This window comes from Oncorhynchus mykiss, chromosome 2, assembly GCF_013265735.2.
Source record: "Oncorhynchus mykiss isolate Arlee chromosome 2, USDA_OmykA_1.1, whole genome shotgun sequence".
NCBI classification, from domain to species: Eukaryota; Metazoa; Chordata; class Actinopteri; order Salmoniformes; family Salmonidae; genus Oncorhynchus; species Oncorhynchus mykiss.
Window position 1 is genome coordinate 28,747,705 of NC_048566.1, and position 24,685 is coordinate 28,772,389.

General features: G+C 42.6%; 1 protein-coding gene across 8 annotated transcripts in view; it reads left to right on the forward strand.

The window, feature by feature from the left end:
- Positions 1-24,685, forward strand: part of LOC110485894 (protein cordon-bleu) — a 60,612-nt gene that overhangs the window by 27,769 nt on the left and 8,158 nt on the right. For all 8 annotated transcript variants that reach the window (XM_036944448.1, XM_036944439.1, XM_036944441.1 and 5 more), the window contains 2 exons: positions 3,257-3,430; positions 15,124-15,724. In XM_036944448.1, coding sequence (XP_036800343.1) covers positions 3,257-3,430; positions 15,124-15,724 — 775 coding nt within the window. The remainder of the gene's footprint in view (positions 1-3,256; positions 3,431-15,123; positions 15,725-24,685) is intronic.

Genomic DNA, 24,685 nt, shown 5'->3' on the forward strand with positions numbered 1-24,685 from the left:
GATTTGTGCCCATAGCCGACATTATTGCCAGTGATGTCTGGTGAGGACCTGCCTTACAACAGGTCTACAAGCCCTCAGTCTAGCCTCTATCAGCCTATTTCGGACAGTCTGAGCACTGATGGAGAGATTGTGTGCTTCTGGGGTAACTCGGACAATTGTTGTTGCCATCCTGTACCTGTCCTGCAGGTGTGATGCACCGATCCTGCGCAGGTGTTGTTGCACGTGGTCTGCCACTGAGAGGATGATCAGCTGTCCGCCCTGTCTCCCTGTAGCGCTGTCTTAGGCGTCTCACAGTACAGACATTGCAATTTATTGCCCTGGCCACATCTGCAGCCTTCATGCATCCTTGCAGCATGCTTAAGGCACTTTCACGCAGATGAGCAGGGACCCTGGGCTTCTTTCTTTTGGTGTTTTTCAGAGTCAGTAGTGTCCTAAGTTGTAGGATTTTCTATTAATTTATTTGCAAATTATGGTGGAAAATATGTATTTGGTCACCTACAAACAAGCAAGATTTCTGGCTCTCACAGACCTTCTTCTTTAAGAGGCTCCTCTGTCCTCCACTCGTTACCTGTATTAATGGCACCTGTTTGAACTTGTTATCATTATAAAAGACACCTGTCCACAACCTCAAACAGTCACACTCCAAACTCCACTATGGCCAAGACCAAAGAGCTGTCAAAGGACACCAGAAACAAAATTGTAGACCAGGCTGGGAAGACTGAATCTGCAATAGGTAAGCAGCTTGGTTTGAAGAAATCGACTGTGGGAGCAATTATTAGGAAATGGAAGACATACAAGACCACTGATAATCTCCCTCGATCTGGGGCTCCACGCAAGATCTCACCCTGTGGGGTCAAAATGATCACAAGAACGGTGAGCAAAAATCCCAGAACCACACGGGGGGACCTAGTGAATGACCTGCAGAGAGCTGGGACCAAAGTAACAAAGCCTACCATCAGCAAGGGCATTGAAGATGAAACGTGGCTTCGTAAGAAGCATTTCAAGGTCCTGGAGTGGCCTAGCCAGTCTCCAGATTTCCAGATCCCATAGAAAATCTTTGGAGGGAGTTGAAAGTCCGTGTTGCCCAGCAACAGCCCCAAAACATCACTGCTCTCGAGGAGATCTGCATGGAGGAATGGGCCAAAAACACAGCAACAGTGTGTGAAAACCTTGAAGACTTACAGAAAACATTTGACCTCTGTCATTGCCAACAAAGGGTATATAACAAAGTATTGAGAAACTTTTGTTTTTGACCAAATACTTATTTTCCACCATAATTTGCAAATAAATTCATTAAAAATCCTACAATGTGATTTTCTGGATTTTTTTTCTCATTTTGTCTGTCATAGTTGAAGTGTACCTATGATGAAAATTACAGGCCTCTCATCTTTTTAAGAGGGAGAACTTGCACAATTGGTGGCTGACTAAATACTTTTTTGCCCCACTGTATAGGCAGCAGCCAATAGAAGGGAATAGAGTAGTGCACTGTGTAAGGTATGCCATGTCATCTATCCTTGGTATGCAATTATGCCCATGTATAAATCATGTGGTTCTCTGTAGCTCAGTTGGTAGAGCATGGCGCTTGCTATGCCAGGAGAGTGGGTTTGATTCCTGGGACCAGCCATTCGTAAAATGTATGCAAGCATGACTGTAAGTCTCTTTTGGATAAAAACGTCTGCTAGATGTTATATTATTTTAGTCAGGAATATGTAGCAGGTGGGAGAGACTCGTGTTCTTGAGTAAGATAAGAGAAGATCAAAGTTAAACAGGATGTGGAGGTCATAAAGATGAACTTAGCTGGACTTAGTTGATCCAGGCTCTGTTCTTAGAGCGGGGCAGCAGTAAATCTACTGCAGGATTCCAAGACTCCAGCTAGGTTTTTTGTTACAAACGTCTTTTTCTCTTTGCTCTACATTACTATATAGTAGCTCGGTCTGCTTTTCCAAGCTTATACAATATGCAAGCAATTGGCAACTCACATCTCCCTCAAAGCCACACTGACTCTCCTTAGTAGACTAGACTAGTTTGATTGTGCTTGCGTGGTGTAATGGAACCAATGAAATAGTCCCAGAAGTTCAAACCATGCCCACCTGGCCCACCAGGCAGGCTCAATCAAATGCTAAAAAATATTTTTGAAAGAAAACAAATACTATTTATGCCCAGGTCTGAATACTTTTGAGTGCTTTTCTCTCCCTCCTGCACACTTTTCATTCATTCTCCCCACTGTGAGAAGTGCTTGGTTCACTGATTACCTCTAATGACTAGAACTTAATGTTTTAGTCATTTTAACTTTTTTTCATGACTACTTTGATCCTCTGCCCAGGAATTGTCTGAAATGCTGTGTCATTTTGACTTAATGTTTTCCTTTCTTTAAACCTCCCCACCATCGTTTAAAGATGCATATCTTTGTTCCTAGTTGTGCTACAGTACAGAGACAGACGCTTAGGATGTTTCAGATAGCCTGGACCCAGATCTGTTTGTGCTGTCTTGCCAACTCCTTTTTATGATCACTTGGCACGACATTGACCATAGGAGTTGGGAAGGCAGTGCAAACAGATCTGGGACCAGGCTAAGCTTCAGATGCTTAGTAAAGCCTTTGATAATTCTTTGATCGTCCCCCATTGCTCAGCAGCATCCCTCCCAGACAGACAGAGGGTGTATTAGCGAGGCGAAGTAGCTACAGAATGGTAATAAAGCTGACTGCAGCTGTCACAACTGTCACAAAGCATCCTGATTCACAGGGATCTGAGTGCCTCCTCTTGCAGACAAGAGGAGACAGACCCAACACTAAGCTTTGCATTGGCTTAATTTACCACTGCAGTAACAGACCATGATGAAGATATGCTCATATTTTAGATTCAGTAATGAGCCCATGTTAATCGGAGTCTCAAATGGCGCCCTATTCTCTATATAGTGTTATGTGTCCTTGTCAAAAGTAGTGCACAACAGGGAATAGGGTGCCACTTGGGACACAGCGTTAGTGAATAAAGGGCATGACCCATGCTCACCCTTCAGGACTGGCCCTTGACATTTCCACTGTCCACCATATCAACCTGTGATTTTGGGTTTCTGAAACCATTTAGAATTACCTGACCTTTAAATGCCACTCAGTTCATATGTAGCTCTGTTCTTGTGTGTTTATAATTGTCTCTGTGTGTGTGTGAATGTGTCACATTATCTGTCTGTGTGTCATTATTGTCTGTGTGTCATTATTTTTCTGTTCTGCATTAACCCTTCTCTCTCCCTCCTCATCCAGGGCCTGTCCACAGTGTCCATCGTGCCCTGTGTGGACGCGCGGCCCAGCACCTTGGGCCAGTCCCAGTCCGTCATGAACATCTCCAGGATGTCCCCCAGGATAGAGATTAAGAAGAGGCGGGCCCCCCCGGCCCCCACACCCTGCCAGGGCTGCTACACACTGGAGGCCTACCAGGTGAGAGGGCAACACACACACACACACACACACACACACACACACACACACACACACACACTTCAGGTCATGGTGACCTTAGTTTAGATCAACTATTGCAACATTGGATAAACATTTCCTCTAATCTCCTTGTGCTGTTTGTGGATCTAATATCAATAGTAGTAGTGTTCTTTCTCTTCTCGTGGTGTTGTTGTGGGAAATGTTGTTTTTTCACCATGTTATGTTGGCTCTAATGGGCTTCTCTCCTCCTGTTGGAGAGAATGGGGTTTGTCTGGAACTGTGTGTTGTGGTCATAGTGACCGTTACTAACAGGAACACACTGGTTAATCTGTGAAATGGATTACATCCTAAATGCCATCCTATTCCCTATATAGTGTACTACTTTTGACCAGGGTCTACAGTGCTCTGGTTAAAACTAGTGCACTATGTAGGGAATAGGGTGCCATTTGGACACATACTCCTGTAGAGAAGCACAAGGTGTCCACACAGTATTCTGTGTACTACTCACGCTGTTCTTCCAAACAGGATTTAATTTGGGTTTATGTTGTCGTGGCTCCAAGTTTATTTTTTCTCTCGCCTGTCTTATTATACCCTTTTATAGCAACAATTGATAGCCTTTCAGACAATTAAATAAAGTGCCAGATCAGAAGTGTTCAATAAAAGGAGCTGATTGATGTGCTGTTGTGGGGGTTTTATTCAGTTTTTTATGGTAGGGTGCTAGATGTGTTTTCTTTTTACTAAACGTCTTGGTAAATCATGGTAGAGTGGTCTGCGAGCAGGCGGCCAGGTTGCACTCAGGCAGCTCGAGATGATTTGATTGACAAGTAAAATGCCTGTTCAGTGGTGCATCGACACGATCTCGAGAGAGGGTTTCGTGTCGGCATTTAAAAAGCCCTAGTGTGCACTAACAGACAAATAAACGCTGTAGCCGAGGTGCTTTCAAGGCGCCACATTCCATATGTCTGAAAAGGGTATTAGACACTGTTCAGAAACACCACACTGATGACGTCTTTATCAGTCCGTTCACCCAGAGATAAGCAACACTTGCTGTCCTGTGACTCGCTAGCACGGATGAGACAAAGTATTGTGTTTGGAAGATGGCTGGCTGCTTGTTGAGACACATGGCACATGGGCCTGATGTAACCTTTTGTGAGGGTTAGACAAGGACAGAGAGATCAGATGAGGACGGAGTGCCTGAGGGATGGGATGGCTGCTCCTAGGTCTCCTTTCCATGAGCCTGAGCTACTGGTAGGATGGCTATTGCTGTAGTGATGACAATCTGTTCCCCTGGGGTATGACTACACTCTGCATAGCAAAATGTGCTACAGTATATAGAACCTAAAAGGGTTCTTTGGCTGTACCCATAGGAGAACCTTTCGAATAACCCTTTTTGGTTCCAGGTAGAATCCTTTTGTTTCCAAAAAGGGTTCTCTCAGGTCAAATTCTTATGGAACCAAAAAGGGTTCTCCCGGAAACCAAAAATAATCCTTTTGGAACCCTTTTTTCTAAGAATGTTAAACTGGGAATTACCAGGGACCTCGCGATTATATTATCACGATGCTTAAGTGCCAATACGATAAGTATTGCAATTCTATTGATTTTATATGTATTGCAATTCAATACTGTGATTTTATTGCGATTTGATGTTCCAAACATATTGCTCACCATACTGTATGTCTGCTGCAGAGGGACAAGTAGAGAGACATGAGAAAACAAGTGTTGATCAGTCATGGAAATAAAGGTGCTGAAAACAAATTGGCTCCCTATTTAAAAAGAAGATGGAGAACAAGTTATGAAGGAAAAATACTGGAGTTTTGGTGCAGGTACAGCCAACTAGTGCACAAATAATATTGCGATATTGTCAAAAACTATATATCGTCAAAAATAACATCCTGATAACTGTATCGATTTATTTTCCCCATCACTAGTTATGACCCTCTATTGATCTCAATACAGTATCAATTTACAACCAATAGTCAAGCCCAAGACCTTCAATCAAATAGCCAACTGGGTTTAGCTGGGATCAAGACAAAAAAGAGTGCATCCCAAATTGCACCCTATTCCCTTTTATAGTGCACTTCAAAGGGAATATGGTGCCATTTGGTATGCATACAACATATTGTGCTGAAGGAGTGTTTTAAGCTTTTATTAGACAAATAGCTGATATTATGATTTGGACAGGAGTAGGCTAACATTCTGACGAAACAGCACGTGCGCGCGTGTGTCCGCGTGCGACATTGCACTCATGTTGATTTTGTCCACCCACACTAGACACGATCAGGACACACAGGTTGAAATATCAAAACGAACTCTGAACCAACTATATTAATTTGGGGACAGGTCGAAAAGCATTAAACATTGCCAATTTAGCTAGCTAGCTTGCTGTTGCTAGCTAATTTGTCCTGGGATATAAATATTGGGTTGTTATTTTACTTGAAATACACAAGGTCCTCTACTCTGACAATTAATCCACAGATAAAAGGGTAAAAGTTTGTTTCTAGTAATCTCTCCTCCTTCAGGCTTCTTCTTCTTCTTTGGACTTTATATGGAGGTTGGCAACCAACTTTAACACTACCGACTGGACTGGAGTGTGGACCTCAGTTCATCTTTTAATCACCCACGTGGGTATATGCTCCTAAAAACCAATGAGGAGATGGGAGAGGTGGGACTTGCAGCAAGTTTTATTTTAGCGCCTGACTACACAGACACTCGCGAACTGTATGGCTGCAATGATTGCAGTGCTCACGCACGCAACTGGAGTGGTGTGGTCAGCATGTGAGAGGTCATGTAAAGAATGCCTTTTGTGACATGGCCTAGCCTATCATCCTGAGCTTTCTGCTTCAGTGTTCGGTAATAGGTTTTACACAGGCAAACACACTTGTGTAAGCCTGTTCGGCATGCTGGGAAGGTAAAATCAGGCTTATGCAACAGGAACTCTCTAGTGACAGACAAACTGTTAACATAAACACCAGATTTGGTTCTGAGATTGCAGCAGTGAATGAGGTGTGTTTTGGTGGCACAACATCAAATATGTATAAGTGGGGTGTCGTGTTTCCAGAGGCAGATAGGCGTGAAATCAGCTTGACAGGCTCTTTATGCCAATGTTACTGTACATAGTCAGAGCAGAGGACAGGTGAGGTTGAGGGTACAACAAACAAAAGTTTGCTGTACATTTTTTTTGAATCATTTCAACAAATATCTCTTGAGATGAGATGGCATTAACTCAGAAGACCACTGAAAGGGAAGGGGGTTAGGTAGGTTAGGTTAGAATAGTGATTGGTGACTTGGAGCCTACTGTAGGAACACAGTGTTGTACATGATCATTATAGTACACGCTCAATGCATTTTGTAATAGACATTGAGCAATATGTCTTTTATGGTTCCATTTTTGGGGGGTTCAATCTGCTCACTCCAGGGTAGGGTTGTACAATTACAGTAACTTTCCCAAAATTGCCAGGTTTTCCAGAAATCCTAGTTGGAGAATTCCAGATTCCTTGCTCCTTTTTTTTCCCCTGATGCTGGGAATCTTCCAACTATGATTTCTGGAAAATCTGGGAATCTTGGGAAAGTTACCAGAATTTTCCAATCCTACTCTAAGGAGTGTTATTCTTCTCTGAATCTCAGTAGTTGACCTGCTCTATTCTCAAGTATTTAAATCAACGGGACACAAGTCATGGAGCCTAGTGAATATCCTCTGTTTTTCTCTACAGCATGGCTCCTAGTGATGTTGATGTATCGACTCCTGGCTCTGCTTTCAGGGGGGACCTGCCAAGCAGTACAGTCTGAGGCAGCATCCCTATTGGTCCAGGTCAAAAGTAGTGCACTATATAAGTAATATGGTACCATTTGGGACATAGCCTCACATAGCCCCATCCCATCAGGGGGATAGCTGGCAGCACAGGCGAAGTGTGATTGATTGAGATGGCTAGCATTACCTGCATAAACTATTCCTTAGGGAGATGTCATAATCTGAACCAAGAGGGGTTTAGTCTTTCATATCAATCCGTCATTGGCCCTTTGTACTGCAGCGCTATTAATCCACTTTAATGTAGCCTACCGTTTTAATCTGTTTTAGCAAGATACAAGTCGTCTGTTTACAATCTTGTGTGGTTTGGATATTTCTACATTGGGGTGATGATACCATTCTCAATAATGGTTGTGGACCCTTTCTAAAAAATAAAATAAAGAAAGAAACTTGAATTCGTGGGAAACCTCCAGTTTTGATCAGTGGTGTTTTTTTAAATGTTCCACATTCTGTAAGGTCACACATGATGCCTTTAAGAGGAAGCTTGTGATCTGAGTCATATGTTTGCAATCCCTCAGTTAGGCCTACATGATTGTTATGCAAGTAAACCATGTGGCTGCAGAACACTTTGAGTTAGAGTGAGAATGGTTGGTGTGGAAGCCTTAACTTACTCAACGCCTCTCTGAATTGGACTATTCAAGGGGCCTGCCTTGGTTTTTCAGCCCATCTGCTGACAAGACCTCCATTTCCTTTAATCAACACCCTCTGTAAATGAAATTCTATCACTTAAGGCCATGCAGGTTATTTTAGGTTGTCTTGTTTCACTTCATGCAAACTTGCTAGTTTATGTATGAGTGATTAGGCAACACTGTGGATGTTTCAGTGTGACAGGCTCTGCTGTGGAACAGTGTGATTCAAATAAGTTGGAAACGGAAGCATGGGCAGCTCTAATAGTTTTGAGTGCAGGTTTAGTGTGTATCCCAAATGGCACCCCATTCCCTATATAGTACACTACTTTTGACCAGAGCCCTAGTCAAAAGTAGGGCACTATATAGGGTAGTGTTTCCCAACCCTGATCCTCAAGTACCTCCAACAGTACACATTTTTATTGTATCCCTGGACAAGCACACTGGATTCAACTTGTCAAATAATCATCAAGACCTCAATGAGTTGAATGAGCTGTGTTTGTCCAGGGCTACAATGAAAAAGTGTTCTGTTGGGGGTACTCAAGGTCCAGGGTTAGGAAACACTGATATGGGGTACCATTTGGGAGTCTCTCTCTATCATGTTCCTTTCCTCTTTCCTAAGGAAGAAAATGTTGTGTTTTCAGGAACAAAGGAAGAGGCCCCTAATGCCAAAACAAACAGTCCACTGGAACTGTGTAGTCTACCATCTCTCTGTGTGTGTGTGTGTGTAAATCTAATGAAAGTAGTGGTGGCGTCTTCTCACAGAAATGTTGTGGGGAATGTTGTTTTTTCACCATGTTATGTTGGCTCTAATGGGCTTCTCTCCTCCTGTTGGAGATAATGGGGCTTGTTTGGAGCTGTGTTTTGTGTTTATGTTCACATTTTAAATCATTATTATTTCCAAATCACAGTCAAGTTTTTGAAAGAATTGTTTTGTACCTCAAAGAATGACAAAAAACCTAGGCCTTGTTGTGGTTTTATGTTAGAATGTAATCTTAACCTTAGCAGACAAAGTAATATCCAGCACTGATAAAGATTATATAATGGACCTATTTTCACTACAGTTGACACAGTAGTCCACACTTCATCTACATTGGTTCTCTATTTGAAGTGGACTAATGCCATGAGCACTGATATACTTTTACTTTTGTGTGTGTGTGTGTGTGTGTGTGTGTGTGTGTGTGTGTGTGTGTGTGTGTGTGTGTGTGTGTGGTCTGACCATAAAGAGCCTGTAAATTCACTGTGCCAGCTCTGGAGCGGTGTGCTGTGTTGAGTAATTAAAAAGCTGGAGCTTTGGCAGCCAGGGGACTGAGCCTGCATCCCCAATAAGCACCCTATTCACGTAATAGTGCACTACTTTTGACCAGGGCCCATAGAGCTCTAGTCTAACGTAGTGCACTATGGGTCCCTTTTGTGACATAGACCAAATCAACCATTAAGGAGTGAGCTAGCATTCCTGCAGGATTAGGTGGTAGAAAAGCTATAGAAATATTTGACTGAATGATAGCATTGAGTGGCAGCCCATCAGTGTATAGTAAATGTGATTTGATGCAGTCTGTGATATAGGGTTAGTAGAGCGCTGCAGGGTTGTGCAAGTGGTAGGTAGGCAAGTCTGACTGGGTGAGAGAGTGCACAGCAGTTTGGGCATGGCTCATGGAAAATCACCTCCTCGAGAAATCACCTCCACCACCTTGAAATTGCGATGAAAGTAGCAACAAGCCATAACAAATGATTTGTCAAACTTTTTTATTTTTATTGCTTGAATGTGGTTGAAGTAAGTCAGAATGTCCTTGTTTTATTTTTATACTCTAAGAAAATGCTTGTGGTGTTTCTCTGGGATTGAGTCATTGTGGTTGGAACGCTGTGTTACTTACTGCCGGCCACCTTGCACTTCTTTAGAGGTTGAGTTGCGTAAACTCCCTGAACTGTGTATGCACCTCCACCAACTCCACCATCACACCACCGTTCATACTTGTCGGTCTCTGGCATACCATAGCATGTGGGGCAAAGTTGAAGCAGTAACGGAGGACTGACTGGTATATGAAGATGTGTGTGCGCACGTGTGTGACTGATTGGCTGCTCTTCAGAGTGAAAGACAATACTGTGCAGCCCAGTGCAGCAGAACGAAGCGACAGCGTCCTCTCAGACTAATCATGCTATTCTCTATGAATGCTCCATACTACTGTTGTACTGGAGTGTAAACATACCAGGGGAATTGATTGTGTTGCTCTGCTATGGATTACTGTTTAAAGTGACTGAGTGGCGCACTTTGGGATTCAGAGGAGCCAACTTAAGTCTGGGGAACATGTACATAAGATTGGCCAAACGGAGACCAAAGCTTCCCTTGCTTAGTATATTTAATAACCCTGCATGGCAATGGTTTAGCTCCCGTCTAAATCTGATATCTATGTTGGAAGCATAACGACAGCAATATAAACCGTTTGCACACACACTTTAGAGAGTGGTGAATATTTCTCATTGGACCATACATTTACTGCATAGTTTTGAGACAGTGAGTTGTGTCAGGTCAACTTTGTGGATCTAATGGAGCATGTAAGATGAGGAAGCATGGGGAGTTAGTCTGTCAGTGGTAGAGGGAATAGTAATACCAGGGTAATGGCTGTCTGTCTCTGCCATGAAGATAGAGGGCTCTGGATGACTACTTTAAAATGGAGATAGCCCTCAATGGGGCTAGCCATGCTGTCACACAGGATGCCATTTGCAAGGATAGAACGTGTGCTGTCTTTCCATATCTATGGTCTCTGTACTGGAGGCCTGGGTCATTGAGTTCATAGACAGCTCACCAGTTGACATGCGGAGAGACGACAGTAGTGGAACAGACAGTTTGTAGCAGGGGGGAAAATTTGTTGAAGATAGAAGGAAGTGTTGACCCATTTTAATACATTGTCTTCACATTTGAGATAAATTGTTTTCTTCACCTTTGTATCAGATTTGCACACACACAAATAGAGTTGAGGCTGAGGCAAATATATGGTCATTTGTTTCTTCACAAACTTGATCGGTGCTGTCACATACATTAAATATTTAGACATCAAAGTTGACCCTTGCGTAGATGATATGTGCAACCATAGAAAAGGTGAGGAACGCCTTTGTGAAGAGGTTTATGCACTCCCAACCCCAACTCACGCGACACCTTTTTGTTCAATGTAAGGCTTTAGGTCACACACATTACGGTCAAATAGGATTCCCATGCGAAGGTTTGAAGTACCCGCCAAACACAGTTGGAAGTGTTTTTATGTCCATGCCTTCAGAATCAGAGGACATGTTGAGGTTAAAGGGATTACACATTGTTTTGTTGTATAAGGAAGCAATAATATCCCTTTCAGTAGGAGCACACTAAGCAATGGGGCTGCCCATGCTGTGCTGTCTTTCCATATCGATGGTCTCTGTGCTGGAGACCTGGGTCATTGAGTTCATAAACAGCTGACCGGTTGACATGCAGACAGATGATAGTAGTAGTAGTACAGACAGTTTGTAGCAGGGGGGAAATTAGTCGAAGATATAAGGAAGTGTTGACCCATTTTAATTAGGGCTGGGAATTGCCAGGGACCTCATGATACAATATTATCACGACACGTATGTGCCGATACAATATGTATTGCAATTCTCACTGTGGTGGCAGAATTTTCCACAACATCACCATTCTATAGTATTGCAATTTGATATTGCGATTTAAATGTTCCAAACATATTGCTCACTATATGCTACAGAGAGACAAGAGCATGAGAATGAGTTTTGATCAGTCATGGAAATAAAATGGCTGAAAACATGTTGGCTCACTATTTAAAAAGACGATGGAGAACAAGTTATAGGATGAAAAATACCGGAGTTTTGGCACAGGTACATCCGACTAGCGCAAGCTAACGCTACCTAGCAAAAAAACAATTATAATATACACGAATCACCTTGACATTCAAAAGTTTGAGGTCACTTATACCATTTTTTTGTTTTTGAAAGAAAATAACATTTTCTGTCCATTTTTTAAATATCAAATTGCTTAGAAATACAGTGAAAACATTGTTAATGCTGTAAATTACTATTGTAGCTGTTTTAATGGAATATCTACGTAGGCGTACAGAGGCCCAACCATCACCCCTGTGTTCCAATGGCACGTGTTAGCTAATCCAAGTTTATCATTTTAAAAGGCCAATTGATCATTAGAAAAACATTTTGCAATTGTTAGCACAGCTGAAAACTGTTGTTCTGATTAAAAAAGCAAACTGGCCTTCTTTAGTCTAGTTGAGTATCTGGAACATCAGCATTTGTGGGTTCGATTACAGGCTCAAAAGGGCCAGAAACAAATAACTTTCTTCTGAAACTCGTCAGTCTATTCTTGTTCTGAGAAATGAAGGCTATTCCATGCGAGAAATTGCCAAGAAACTGAAGAACTCGTACAACGCTGTGTACTACTCCCTTCACAGAACAGCGCAAACTGTCTCTAACCAGAATAGAATGAGGAGTGGGAGGCCCCGGTGCACAACTGAGCAAGAGGACAAGTACATTAGTGTCTAGTTTGAGAAACAGACGCCTCACAAGTCCTCAACTGGCAGCTTCATGAAATAGTACCCGCAAAACACCAGTCTCAATATCAACAGTGAAGAGGCGACTCCAGGATGCTGGCCTTCTTAACGTCCGACTTCAACTGTGTATATATAGTGCCTTTTTCACATTTTGTTGTGTTACAAAGTGAGATTAAAATGTATTTGTCATTTTTTGGTCAATGATCTACACAAAATACTCTAATGTCAAAGTGTGAGAAATTTTAACAATTAGAACAGTTAAAACAAATATGAAGAATAAAACACTAATATACTGTATCTTGATTTGATAAGTATTCAACCCGCTGATTCAATATACTGTATGTTAGAATCACCTTTGGCAGCAGTTACAGCTGTGAGTCTTTCTGGGTAAGTCTCTAAGAGCTTTCCACACCTGGATTGTGCAACATTTGCCCATTTATTATCTTCAAAAGTCTTCAACCTCTTTCAAATTGGTCATTGCTAGACGACCATTTTCAGGTCTTGCCATAGATTTTCAAGCAGACTTAAGTCAAAACTGTAACTCGGCCACTCAGGAACATTCACTGTCTTCTTGGTAAGCAACTCCAGTGTAGATTTTGCCTTGTTTTAGGTTATTGTCCTGCTTAAAAGTTGAATTAATCTCTGTGTCTGGTGGTTGCAGACTGAACCAGTTTTTCCTCTTGGATTTTGCCTGTACTTTGCTCCATTCCGTTTATTTTTTATCCTGGAAAACATGCCACTCCTTAATGACTACAGGCATTCCCATAACATGATGCAGTCACCACTATGCTTGAAAATATGTAGATTGGTACTCAGTGGGTCTCCCGAGTGGCGCAGTGGTCTAAGGCAGTGCTAGCTGTGTCACTAGAGATTCTGGGTTCGAGTCCAGACTCTGTCGCGGCTGGCCGCGGCCGGGAGACCCATGGGTCGACGCACAATTGGTCCAGCGTCGACCGAGTTAGGGGAGGGTTTGGACGGCAGGGATGTCCTTGTCCCATCGCGCACTAGTGACTCCTATGGCGGGCCGGACAGGATGCAAGTTTTGAAATATTTTTATTCTCTACAGGCTTCCTTCTTTTCACTTTGTCAATTAGATTAGTACTGTGGAGTAACTTTCCATCCTCAGTTTTCTCCTATCACAACTATTTTGAGATGAGGCTAATGCGCCCAAACTCACGCAACACCTTTTTTGATCAATGTGAAGCTTTAGGTCACATAAAACATTACGGTCAAATAGGATTCATGGGCATCGAAGAAAACAGCAGGTAAAAAAACCTATGGGTCATGTTCGATTCTGATCTAAATATTGAATCACACATTAAGAATGTGACCAAAATAGCTTTTTACCACCTGAGGAACATTGCCAAGTTGCGGCTGTTTCGATCTCAGGATGATACAGAGAGACTCATCCATACTTTTGTTACAAGCAGGCTTGACTACTGCTATACTCTCCTGTCTGGTCTATGCTCTCCTGTCTGGTCTACCCAAGAAAGTCACTGGTCAACTGCAAAACAAACAGAATCCTGCAACATGGGTACTGCCCAAGACCAGACGGAGAGCCCACATTACACCGGTTTTAAAGTCAATGCCCTGGCTGCTACTGCACTTCTATTGGTTTTTAAATCAATCCACGATTGTGCACCCCAATACATGTCAGACATGCTTTTAAGTAATGTACCCAGTAGGTCCCTCAGGTCCTCTCGCACTGGCCTTTTTAACTATCCCAAAGTCTAGGACCAAGATGCATGGAGAGGTAGCCTTTAGTTACTATGCCCCCAGCCTCTGGAATAGCCTGATAGAGAACATGAGATGGGCCGAAACTGGGGACATATTTAAGAGATCTTAAAACACACCTTGAAACACACCTTGAAACACACGTTTTCCTTAGGCTGCTTTTTTAGTGTTTCAGTTTTTGTTGTTCTTATGTTTTGTTGTCGTTTTATTTGTTTTTTATTTGAGTTTTCCTGTGAAGCGCCCTGCATTGCATTACTGTCTGAAATGTGCTATATAAATAAAGCTTGATTTGAAGTGGCCACCAAACACATTGTGTTTTTATCTCCATGCCTCCAGGATCAGAGGACATGCTGAGATTAAATGGGTCATACATTGTTTTGTTGTATAAGGAAGCAATAATACCCCTTTCAGTAACAGCAAACAAATAAACATGGAACACTTAGATATTTTGACTGATAGTCTGACTGACAGGCAAAGTTCCATAATCCATACAATTCATTTAATATTTAAAAGGTATTAATAACTTAAAGCTACAATATGTAACTTTTTTGACGATCTGACCAAATTCACATAGAAATGTTAGTTATGTCATTCTCAATGAAAGCAAGTCTAACAAGCAGTTGATCTGTTCTATGTGCTCTATTTCTATGATTCCCATTCTTAAGTTATGTTTTTGCGTCTTTTATTTTTGGTTTTGTACACCTGCTTCAACTGCTGTAAATACAGTATTTTTGGTTATAGAAAATATATTTCACAACGGCTTAGATGGTACAATGACTTTCTACACAATGATTGCTTGTTTTGTAACAGTTTTGAATTTTAGCAACCAGGAAATGGAGACGTGGTTTCTGTGTACTGCACCTTTTTAATAATGATAATGAGCAGTGATGATGTCCAAGAATAAATGGTTTATAGGGTATATTGTCACGGCTAGGGGGAGTTATTAAGCCCGATACTCATTACTCTCTCTCTCTCCCTCTCTCTCAGGTGGCTCCTGACTCAGAGAGTACACTGAGGAAGAGGAAGGCCCCGGCACCCCCTCCTACTCCTACTACCTCTGTTACCCCAGCTCCTAGCACCCCAGCACCTTTCATCTCTGCCCAGATGGCCCCCTCTCCCTCCCCAGCCCCCAGCTCTCCTACCCCCAGCCTGCCTGCGGAGGAGGACTCTGGCTCTGAGCTGAGCAATGGGTCTGTCTACAGCAGTAGCAGTAGTGGGGTCGCCGCCGGCACCTCTGTCGCTGACACCTCAATGGCCGACTCTGACTCCGCCTCCAGCAGGGCTGATGTGTCCAAGCCCGGCCCTGATTCCACCCCCAGCAGCAGTGCTGCCATGGCTGACTCCTCCCGAGACACCGCCCCCAGCAAGGTTGTCACCGGCCCCAGGAGCAAGACTATGATCAATGTCGCCTCTTACGCCGCCCCTACCAGCAAAGTTGAAAAGGTTGACTCAACCCCCAGCAGCAACGCTGACAAGGCCAAGCCCACCCCCTACTTGTCCCGCAGTACCACACCAGAGGAGACCAGAGGAGAATCTGCTCTTGGCCTGAAACTAGACGAGACGGAGAACAACCGACACAGCGCCATGGGTCAGTATCATCAGTACACATATAGTCAATGTAAAGAGGCCGATTTGAGTTTTCTCTCCCGTCAACCCGCAGGCTGTTCCAGTCAGTGTTATAGCAGTCATATAGCAGTGTAACAACCCTTGCCTAGGTAGGTTCCTTAATGATCTCCTCCAACTGGTTTTACCCAATTGGAGAACACCCGCAAGGATTGTTGCACTACTACCGCTTTTCACTATAACAGGTTCCCCTCAACCTGAACTGAGTTGCTGGTGGTAGACATGATACCTGTACAGACATTTAGCCAGTAGAGACCCAAGGCAGCATAAACAAAATAACCCCCACGTCACAGGACAGGAGTTGGCCGGGATTGCAGCGCTGCAGATTTGATTGCCTTACGTTTTGTACAATCTGTCCTCAGTAAACCAGGTGAAATAGCATTGCTATTAGCCTCACTATTCCTATTGATGCACTGTAGTGTAGAATTATTATTTTCTACATTTTGTAGAATTTGACATTATTTTCATCCTAAAAGAATCACTGTACTACCTAATCTAACAAGGGAACAAAATGCACAAGACTAGAGTTATATCGATTTGTCTTTTCTTGAAGCGGGTTGAAGCGGACAATATTTATTTAGCTTGGCGAGGATGAGAGGTTGAGGGATGAAGTGTTTAGTGCAGTGGACGCACTTAAAGCAGACTGCTCTGAGGAGTTGATTTATAGACCTGGGTGTGTCTCCCTCCCCTCTGCTATTCCCAAGACACTGTGCAGAACAAATATACTTCTGCTGGGAAGACCCTGTCAGACCCACAGACCTACAGTGGCTTGTAAAAGTATTCACCCCCTTGGCATTTTTCCTATTTTGTTGCCTTACAACCTGGAATTAAAATCGCAGCAATTACAGCTGCAAGTCTCTTGGGATATGTCTCTATAAGCTTGGCACATCTAGCCACTGCGATTTTTCTCCATTATTCAAGGCAAAACTGCTCCAGCTCCTTCAAGTTGGATGGGTTCCGCTGATATGCAGCAATCTTTAAGTCATACCACAGATTCTCAATTGGATTGAGGTCTGAGCTTTGACTAGGCCATTCCAAGACATTTAAATGTTTCCCCTTAAACCACTTGAGTGCTGCTTTAACAGTATACTTAGGGTCATTGTCCTGCTGGAAGGTGAACACCAAACATGTTTGCTTATTGTTTTCTTTAAGCAATGTTTTTTTTCTGGACACTCTTCCATTAAAGTCCAGCTCTGTGGAGTGTACGGCTTAAAGGGGTCCTATGGACAGATACTCTAATCTCCGCTGTGGAGCTTTGCAGCTCCTTCAGGGTTATCTTTGGTCTCTTTGTTGCCTCTCTGATTAATGCCCTCCTTGCCTGGTCTGTGAGTTTTGGTGGGCAGCCCTCTCTTGGCAGGTTTGTTGTGGTGCCATATTCTTTCCATTTTTTAATAATGGATTTAACGGTGCTCCGTGGGATGTTCAAACATTCTGATATTTTTTTATAACCCAACCCTGATCTGTACTTCTCCAGAACTTTGTCCCTGACCTGTTTGGAGAGCTCCTTGGTCTTCATGGTGCCTCTTGCTTGGTGGTGCCCCCTGCTTAGTGGTGTTGCAGCCTCTGGGGCCTTTCAGAACAGGTGCAAATATACTGAGATCCTGTGACCGATCATGTGACACTTAGATTGCACACAGGTGGACTTTATTTAACTAATTATATGACTTTTTTTAAAGGTAGTTGGTTGCACCAGATCTTATTTAGAGGCTTCATAGCAAAGGGGGTGAATACATATGCACAAACCACTTCTCATTTTTTCATTTTCTTAAAAATAAAAAATTTGAAACAATTTTTTTTTTTTTTTTTTTTTTTTTCACTTCAGCAATTTGGACTATTTTGTATGTCCATTACATGAATTCCAAATAAAAATCAATTTAAATTACAGGTTGTAATGCAACAAAATGGGGACAACGCCAAGGGGGATGAATTATTTTGCAAGGCACTGTATCTAATAGACTTCTGCTGTGAAGACCCTGTCAGACCCATCTGTTGCTCACAAGGCAGAACAACTAGACTTCCCCAAAACACAAGAAAACAAATCATTATGTTCTGATCTGGAGTTGTATATTTGTGATTGTACATCACCGGTTGTACAGTCTGTAAAATAAATAGATGACATGCATCAATTAGGGATGATGTACTACAGGGATTTTAGATGTTTCCCCTTATTTAACCCCTGTGGGCTAAAGATAATCGTTGTTTATGTTCTAGAATGTATGTGAGCGCAGTTGTTTCCTGCCTCTCCAGCTGTGTGAAGAGAGAGAACCTTTATTGGCTCTGTTAGCAGGAGTAGTGCAACCCAGACATTTCTCTCCTCTCTCACATGGCACACTGCTCCTCTGTGCTCTCTTTTCCTATTTTCATCTGTTCTCTCTCTCCCAGCTCTGCCTCTTCTCTCACACCATCATAGTGGAAAAAACAGTCCCTCGAACCAATTGTATATGTTTGGCTCAGGCACAGAGGCGGTCTCTCTAATAGATGGTTTTTGGATCGTTGTTTCTCATCTTAAGATACATTTTCTGTCCGAAAATAAACTGGAGACTTCAACACACTCAATTGGGGCTGTTTCAATCAATCAATCAATCCACGCACCCACGTGCTGTGTGTGTGTTTGTGGGTGCGCATGTCCCCTCAGTGTTTCTAAAGGTCATCTGTTAGCCTCTGAAAGGTGTGTTTCTTACCCTACGTCTTACTTTATCTTCAATGTGCTGACAATAGGGAATCTCTCATTTTAATCTGCTGTGTGCGGTTAAGTCCCGTAGCTAGGTACATATTTTTGTGGCGCTAGCTGTCACACTTGGAACGCAGTCAGTCATCTAAAGGGGCTGAGGCGTAAAGTTAGTCAGTCACTCCCACGGACAGCTCTACTCCATGTGGTCCATCAGCTGTTGAGTAAGGGATGTGTGAGGCATACGTTGACATATTGCTCACATCGCTCAGCATCAGCCTGTAACTGGTTTAATCCCAATTGGCACCCTGTTCCCTTATAGGGCACTATTTATGATTAGAGCCCTATGGGCCCAGGTCAAAAGTAGAGCACTATGTAGGTAAAAGGGTTCTATTTAGGACCAACAAACAGTTACACCCCCGTGGCAGGCCGTTCAGCTCCAGTCCACACAGTGCAATCAGTCTTTCTGTGAGATCATAATCACAAAGATTTCTCTGAATGTTTCTCTGAGTTTACTGCTGCTGTGTGCCCATACTATGTGTGTGATCACTGATATGAGTCAATGCAGATCCCCTTTTAAATGGACATCCCAGATGACAATATTCTGAAAATCTATAGTCAACTGTTGACTCATTTTGATTTATCACTGTTACATAAAACACCAGATATGGAGATTCTTGTTTTGTCAAGTGGCCTACTGTTCTGAAACCCCCTGGATGTTTCGATTGATGCAACAGTCAGCGTTTGAGCTGGCCACACTGTTTCTTCACAGAAATATTTTGCACAAACACAGTCCTTACAAAGTTATGTCCTGAATGTGACCCTTTTTATTTTTGGCTGCAATGTTCAGACATTCACAGAAGTGGCGGCAGCATAACACAATCATCCAAACCGGAAAATGTAGACGACATTAATCCTAGCGCTAACTGAGGAAAGATTGACGTAACACAAGTGGTCATAGTTAGCTAACAGAAACCACAATGTGAATTAACTCATTTAAATAACGATTTACAATTCATCACGTCAAGGGTGAGCTCACCATTGATCAAAATAATTGAGTAAAACACTTTCTAAAAATCGAATGTAATCCGGCGATGGGTAGTGTGTGCACGCCACCCAGTTAGTTTTTTCGCATCAACCAAAGATATGAAGAGGAGACGAGGAGTTTGGTCTGTTTGCAGTATGCATGTTGAAGGGGATGTGTTGTCTATGATCATTCACTTACCTTCATTCACTTCTGGAAGTTTACTCGAAAGATGAGTGAACTATTCCTTCACCTCCATTATAACATATTTTGTCTGACAGATGTTTACGTGACACCCAGAATGCATGGTATAATGTCAACAAACATGGCATCACACTTAGCTGGCAAATAGCTTAGGTATCATAATCAGTACAACATTCAAAAAAGTATTTTACACATATCAAAGGTGTCCATTACAATCTATGCAATAATCAGAGTGCATTATTTGTAAACTGTACTTGAAAACATGTGAATAAAACTGGAAATACATTATGCTGTATGCTACAGTAGAAAAGACAACACGATATACAGAAAATAAGGCACTTACTTTGATAGGAACGCACATGTCCGAAGTTGTTATTTGTAAGGAAAACAACAATGAAGGCAATGCGAGCGCCAGCCAGAAAATGTGCCAGGGGGATAAAGTTTGTGCAAGACTGCGCAAATATCTGCATATTTGATCTGTGGAAACACTGGGGAGGTGCTTGAGCTCTCCTCGAAGAGAAAAGTTTCTCCGGCTCAGTAGTAAAGCCTCAAACATATATTGTCCGCAACAGTGAAATGGGCTACTTTTATGTGAATTAATGAGGAGGCGGAACACACCTCAATTCATACCGTTGTTAGAAAATAAAACTTGTTAGAAAATAATTAGAAATTGACAGGTTGAAACAGCCTATAGATAATTAGCAGGCAGCGTGGGTTAACTGTCCTGTTGTGCATCAATCACATTTTGGAACAGTGCATACTACCTAAATTGGCCCGACCAACCAGTGCTCCCGCACATTGGCTATCTGCATTGTGTCCCACCACCTGCCAACCCCTCTTTTTATGCTTCTGCTACTCTCTGTTCATCATATTTGCATAGTCACTTTAATGATACCAACATGTACATACTACCTCAATAAGCCTGACTAACAGGTATATAGCCTTGCTACTCTTTTTTTCAAATGTCTTTTTGCTGTTTTTTTTCTTTACTTACCTACACACACATGCATACCTTTTTTCCCCGCACCATTGGTTAGAACCTGTAAATAAGCATTTCTCTGTTGTATTCGCCGCATGTGACAAATAAACTTTGATTCTGACATCCGGTGCATAAAACAACTCACGCTGGAACTCACAGGTGAAAAGGTTCAAACTGCAACGTTTTTCTAAAACAGGTGCCCCCAAATGCGGTAGTCCTGCCCTGGCCTGGAGTGTTTTGTGAAGCTCCATTTCTATCTTCCCTAGCTGGAGTCTGATGTTATCTCTGCTCTGCTCTGTTTGATCTGCTCTGATCAGCAAGCAACACAATTGACACTGAGAGGCTTCCACTCAAGCGAGTAGCTTTACTGTACTTTCTCCACATACATTAAGCAGTTATAAGCAGCTTTCAGTTATTTGTTAATGTATCCATTCATTGATTGTCTTGTGTATTTTGCTTATTGTTTAATGTAAAAAAATAAAAAAATAAACAAATTTCTTTCTGCACAGTATGATGAACAAAGACAATATAATTTAAGCTTATTGATTTCCCCCATTCTGCATCCTTCCTTTTCTTTAGGTGCTGAGTGTCCAGTGCCACTCAAACCTCTGCGAACCCCAGTACGGGAGCCCCCCCAGTTAGTCATCCCCCCACCCCCGCAGTACCCTCCCCCTCCCTCAGACCCAGACTCCCCCGATGCCTCACCAGAGAGCCACGGGGAGGAGGCCCCTCAGTGTAGGTCTCTCATCCCAGCTGACCTCCTCTACTGTTGGGCTGCCTTTCCCTCCGGCAGCCAGCCACTCTCCTTCCAACCTTCATGTCTTCCTCTAACTCCTCTCCTTTTTCAGTGCTGCTTCCGACCCTGAACTTCATAGTTGTTGTTGAATGTTGAATGTCCTGTGTGGCTCAGTTGGTAGACCATGGTGCTTGCAATGACAAGGTTGTGGATTTGAGTCCCAGAGGGGACCAGTACAAAACATATATATATATGAAAATGTATGCACTAAGTTGCTCTGGATCAGAGCTTCTGCTAAATGACAAGAATGTTAAAATCAATCTGTGTGTATTTACAGATTTCCCTCTTAACGTGTAGTCCGGCTCATATGGACATTCTATCCAGGCTTGCCACGTCGTTCATCTCCTTTGCAGCCAGTTAAACAGTTACGAGGCCTCCTTTATAACAGACAGGCTGATAGGCAAGCTGAGCCCAATGCTGAAGGTCAGCTGTGACAGTGAAGTTCCTTGTATCCCAAATGATACCCTATTCTCTATATAATGCTCTTCTTTTGACCAGGGCCTATAGGGCTCTGTTCAAAAGTAATGCACTATATAGGGAATAGTGTGCCATTTAAGACTCAACGTTAATCAACCTGTGAGGCTTTCATTGTATGTTTTTGTTAATCTCCTGCTGTCTGTAAAAGGCTGTGAGTTTCTGTTGTCAGGCTGCAATAGCTGCAACTTCTTTCTCCAGGGCTCCAGAACACTTATCTATCCTGTCCTATTTCTATCTCATGTCTTCTTCTTTTCCCTCTCTCTGCCTCTCCCCTCCACAGTCTACTGCTGTGCCCCTGTCCGTTTCCCGTTCTCCAAGCCTCGGTGAACAGACAGACCGACTTCTCTGGCCTGCCGTCCTCTCACTGTCTTCCTCTACCACCTCCTCTCCTCCCTCGCCTCTTCTGCACCTTCATCTCTTCCTGCTGGACCTCTGCTTCTTCCATCCTCCTTTTCCTGTTCTTAGAACTGCCCCTTGAACTTCCTTTCTTTCCCATCTCTACATTTTCAAATCCTCTCTTGTTGATGTCTTTTCTTTTCCTTGTTTTTGTGGCTTGTTTTTACAAATGTCTGTATATACAGTATGAACTATAAGCCATTTTGTATTTCAGGTAGTTATACAGTGGTCTGTACGGTAGAGAACTAAGAGGAACGTGATGTGTGAGGGCTGATGGGGACAGGGATGTGTGTGATCAGTAGGCTGTTTAAGTGCAGATGAAATAGCCATACATGTACTGAGTGTGGAGTGATTGATGTAGACATTCTGAAATGAGGGTGTAAGGAAAGTCATACGATATCTCCAAATCAATGATTTGATGGTGGTGGTATAGGTTTCTATGTTATTTCTTAGTGTTTGTAGTGGTTAGTAACTAGAAACCAGGCTGTTGTTTCTCTGCATGCTGATTGATTGACTCCATTAAGGAGTGACCAATAAATCAATGACACTTTTTATGTGGAGGGTTCATCCTTTTTATGAGATTAGCTCCTTGGACATTGGTTAGTATTAGTGGGTTTGTGAGAAGCAGCTTCACTGCGACAACACATCAGTGGAGAGCTATATAGAAGTCACTCTTGTTTACACGTTTTTAGCTTTTACGTTGGACGTGTGAGGGAGTGAAATAAATAACTCCTCTGTATTGGCTTATCCAGATATTCAGCCCTCCTTTAAGTGCCTTTGTCAATAGCAGCATTCATGTGGGTTTTAATTGTGTTATATTGTACAAAAAAAGTATTTAAAAGCATATTTATCATTACAAGTGCAAAATTAGCATGGCGTCCAAGACAGATCATTGAGATCAAGGATTTCCTTCAAATGGACAAGCATGAAAATATTAATATTTTATCATTTCATTTGACATTAAAGACTTAAGACCATTTGTGTATTGAGGCCATGAGGAAATGATTTGTGATTGGGATTTTGGTCTGTGTGTGCTGGTAATGTTGCTTAGTGTGTTTCAGTATGTTGAGAATAGAGAGATGATAGATGTCTATGACTGGATGTGTGTGAGAGAGTGTTACTGGCACAGAGAGAGAGTTACTGCCTGAGAGTCTCTTGACTTGGTTTGTGCATGATTTGGGTTTATGTGATGGGAGCAAGGATGAGTTCATGTTTGTGTAAGAATTTGTTTTGGATGGCTAAGCCAGTGCTGGGAAAGGTTTGGGAGGGCCACTCTGTGTGAGTCACTGGATCTCCAGGAACAGGCTCTCTTCACCATTACAGCTCTGCCTGAAGTTGACAGGCCCAGCTCTCACACACTCATGGGTTGGGTGGCTTTAAAGCATCTCTCTAACAACTTCTCAGTGGTGTGCTCTGCATGCTGGCTGGATAATACTGTAAACCTAATAAATGGAACATACAGTTAAAGTCGGAAGTTTACATACATACACTTAGGTTGGAGTCATTAAAACTCGTTTTTCAACAACCACAAATGTATTGTTCACAAACTGTAGTTTTGGCAAGTCGATTAGGACATCTACTTTGTGCATGACAGTAATTTTTCCAACAATTGTAGACCTCCACAAGTCTGGTTCATCCTTGGGATCAATTTCCAAATGCCTGAAGGTACCACGTTCTTCTGTACAAACAATAGTACGCAAGTATAAACACCATGGGACCACGCAGCCGTCATACCGCTCAGGAAGGAGACACGTTCTCCTAGAGATGAACGTACTTTGTTGCGAAAAGTGAAAATCAATCCCAGAACAACAGCAAAGGACCTTGTGAAGATGCTGGAGGAAACGGGTACAAAAGTATCTATATCCACAGTAAAACGAGTCCTATATCGACATAACTTGAAAGGCCGCTCAGCGAGGAAGACCACCATAAAAAAGCCGAACTACGGTTTGCAACTGCACATGGGGACAAAGATCATACTTTTTGGAGAAATGTCCTCTGGTCTGATCAATAAAAAATAGAACTGTTTGACCATAATGACCATCATTATGTTTGGAGGAAAAAGGGGGAGGCTTGCAAGCCGAAGAACACCATCCCAATCGTGAAGCACGGGGGTGGCAGCATCATGTTGTGGGATGCTTTGCTGCAGGAGGGCCTGGTGCACTTCACAAAATAGATGGCATCATGAGGCAGGAAAATTATGTGGACATATTGAAGCAACAGCTCAAAATATCAGTCAGGAAGTTAAAGCTTGTTCGCATATGGGTCTTCCAAATGGACAATGACCCCAAGCATACGTCCAAAGTTGTGGCAAAATGGCATAAGGACAGCAAAGTCAAGGTATTGGAGTGGCCATCACAAAGCCCTGACCTCAATCCCATGGAA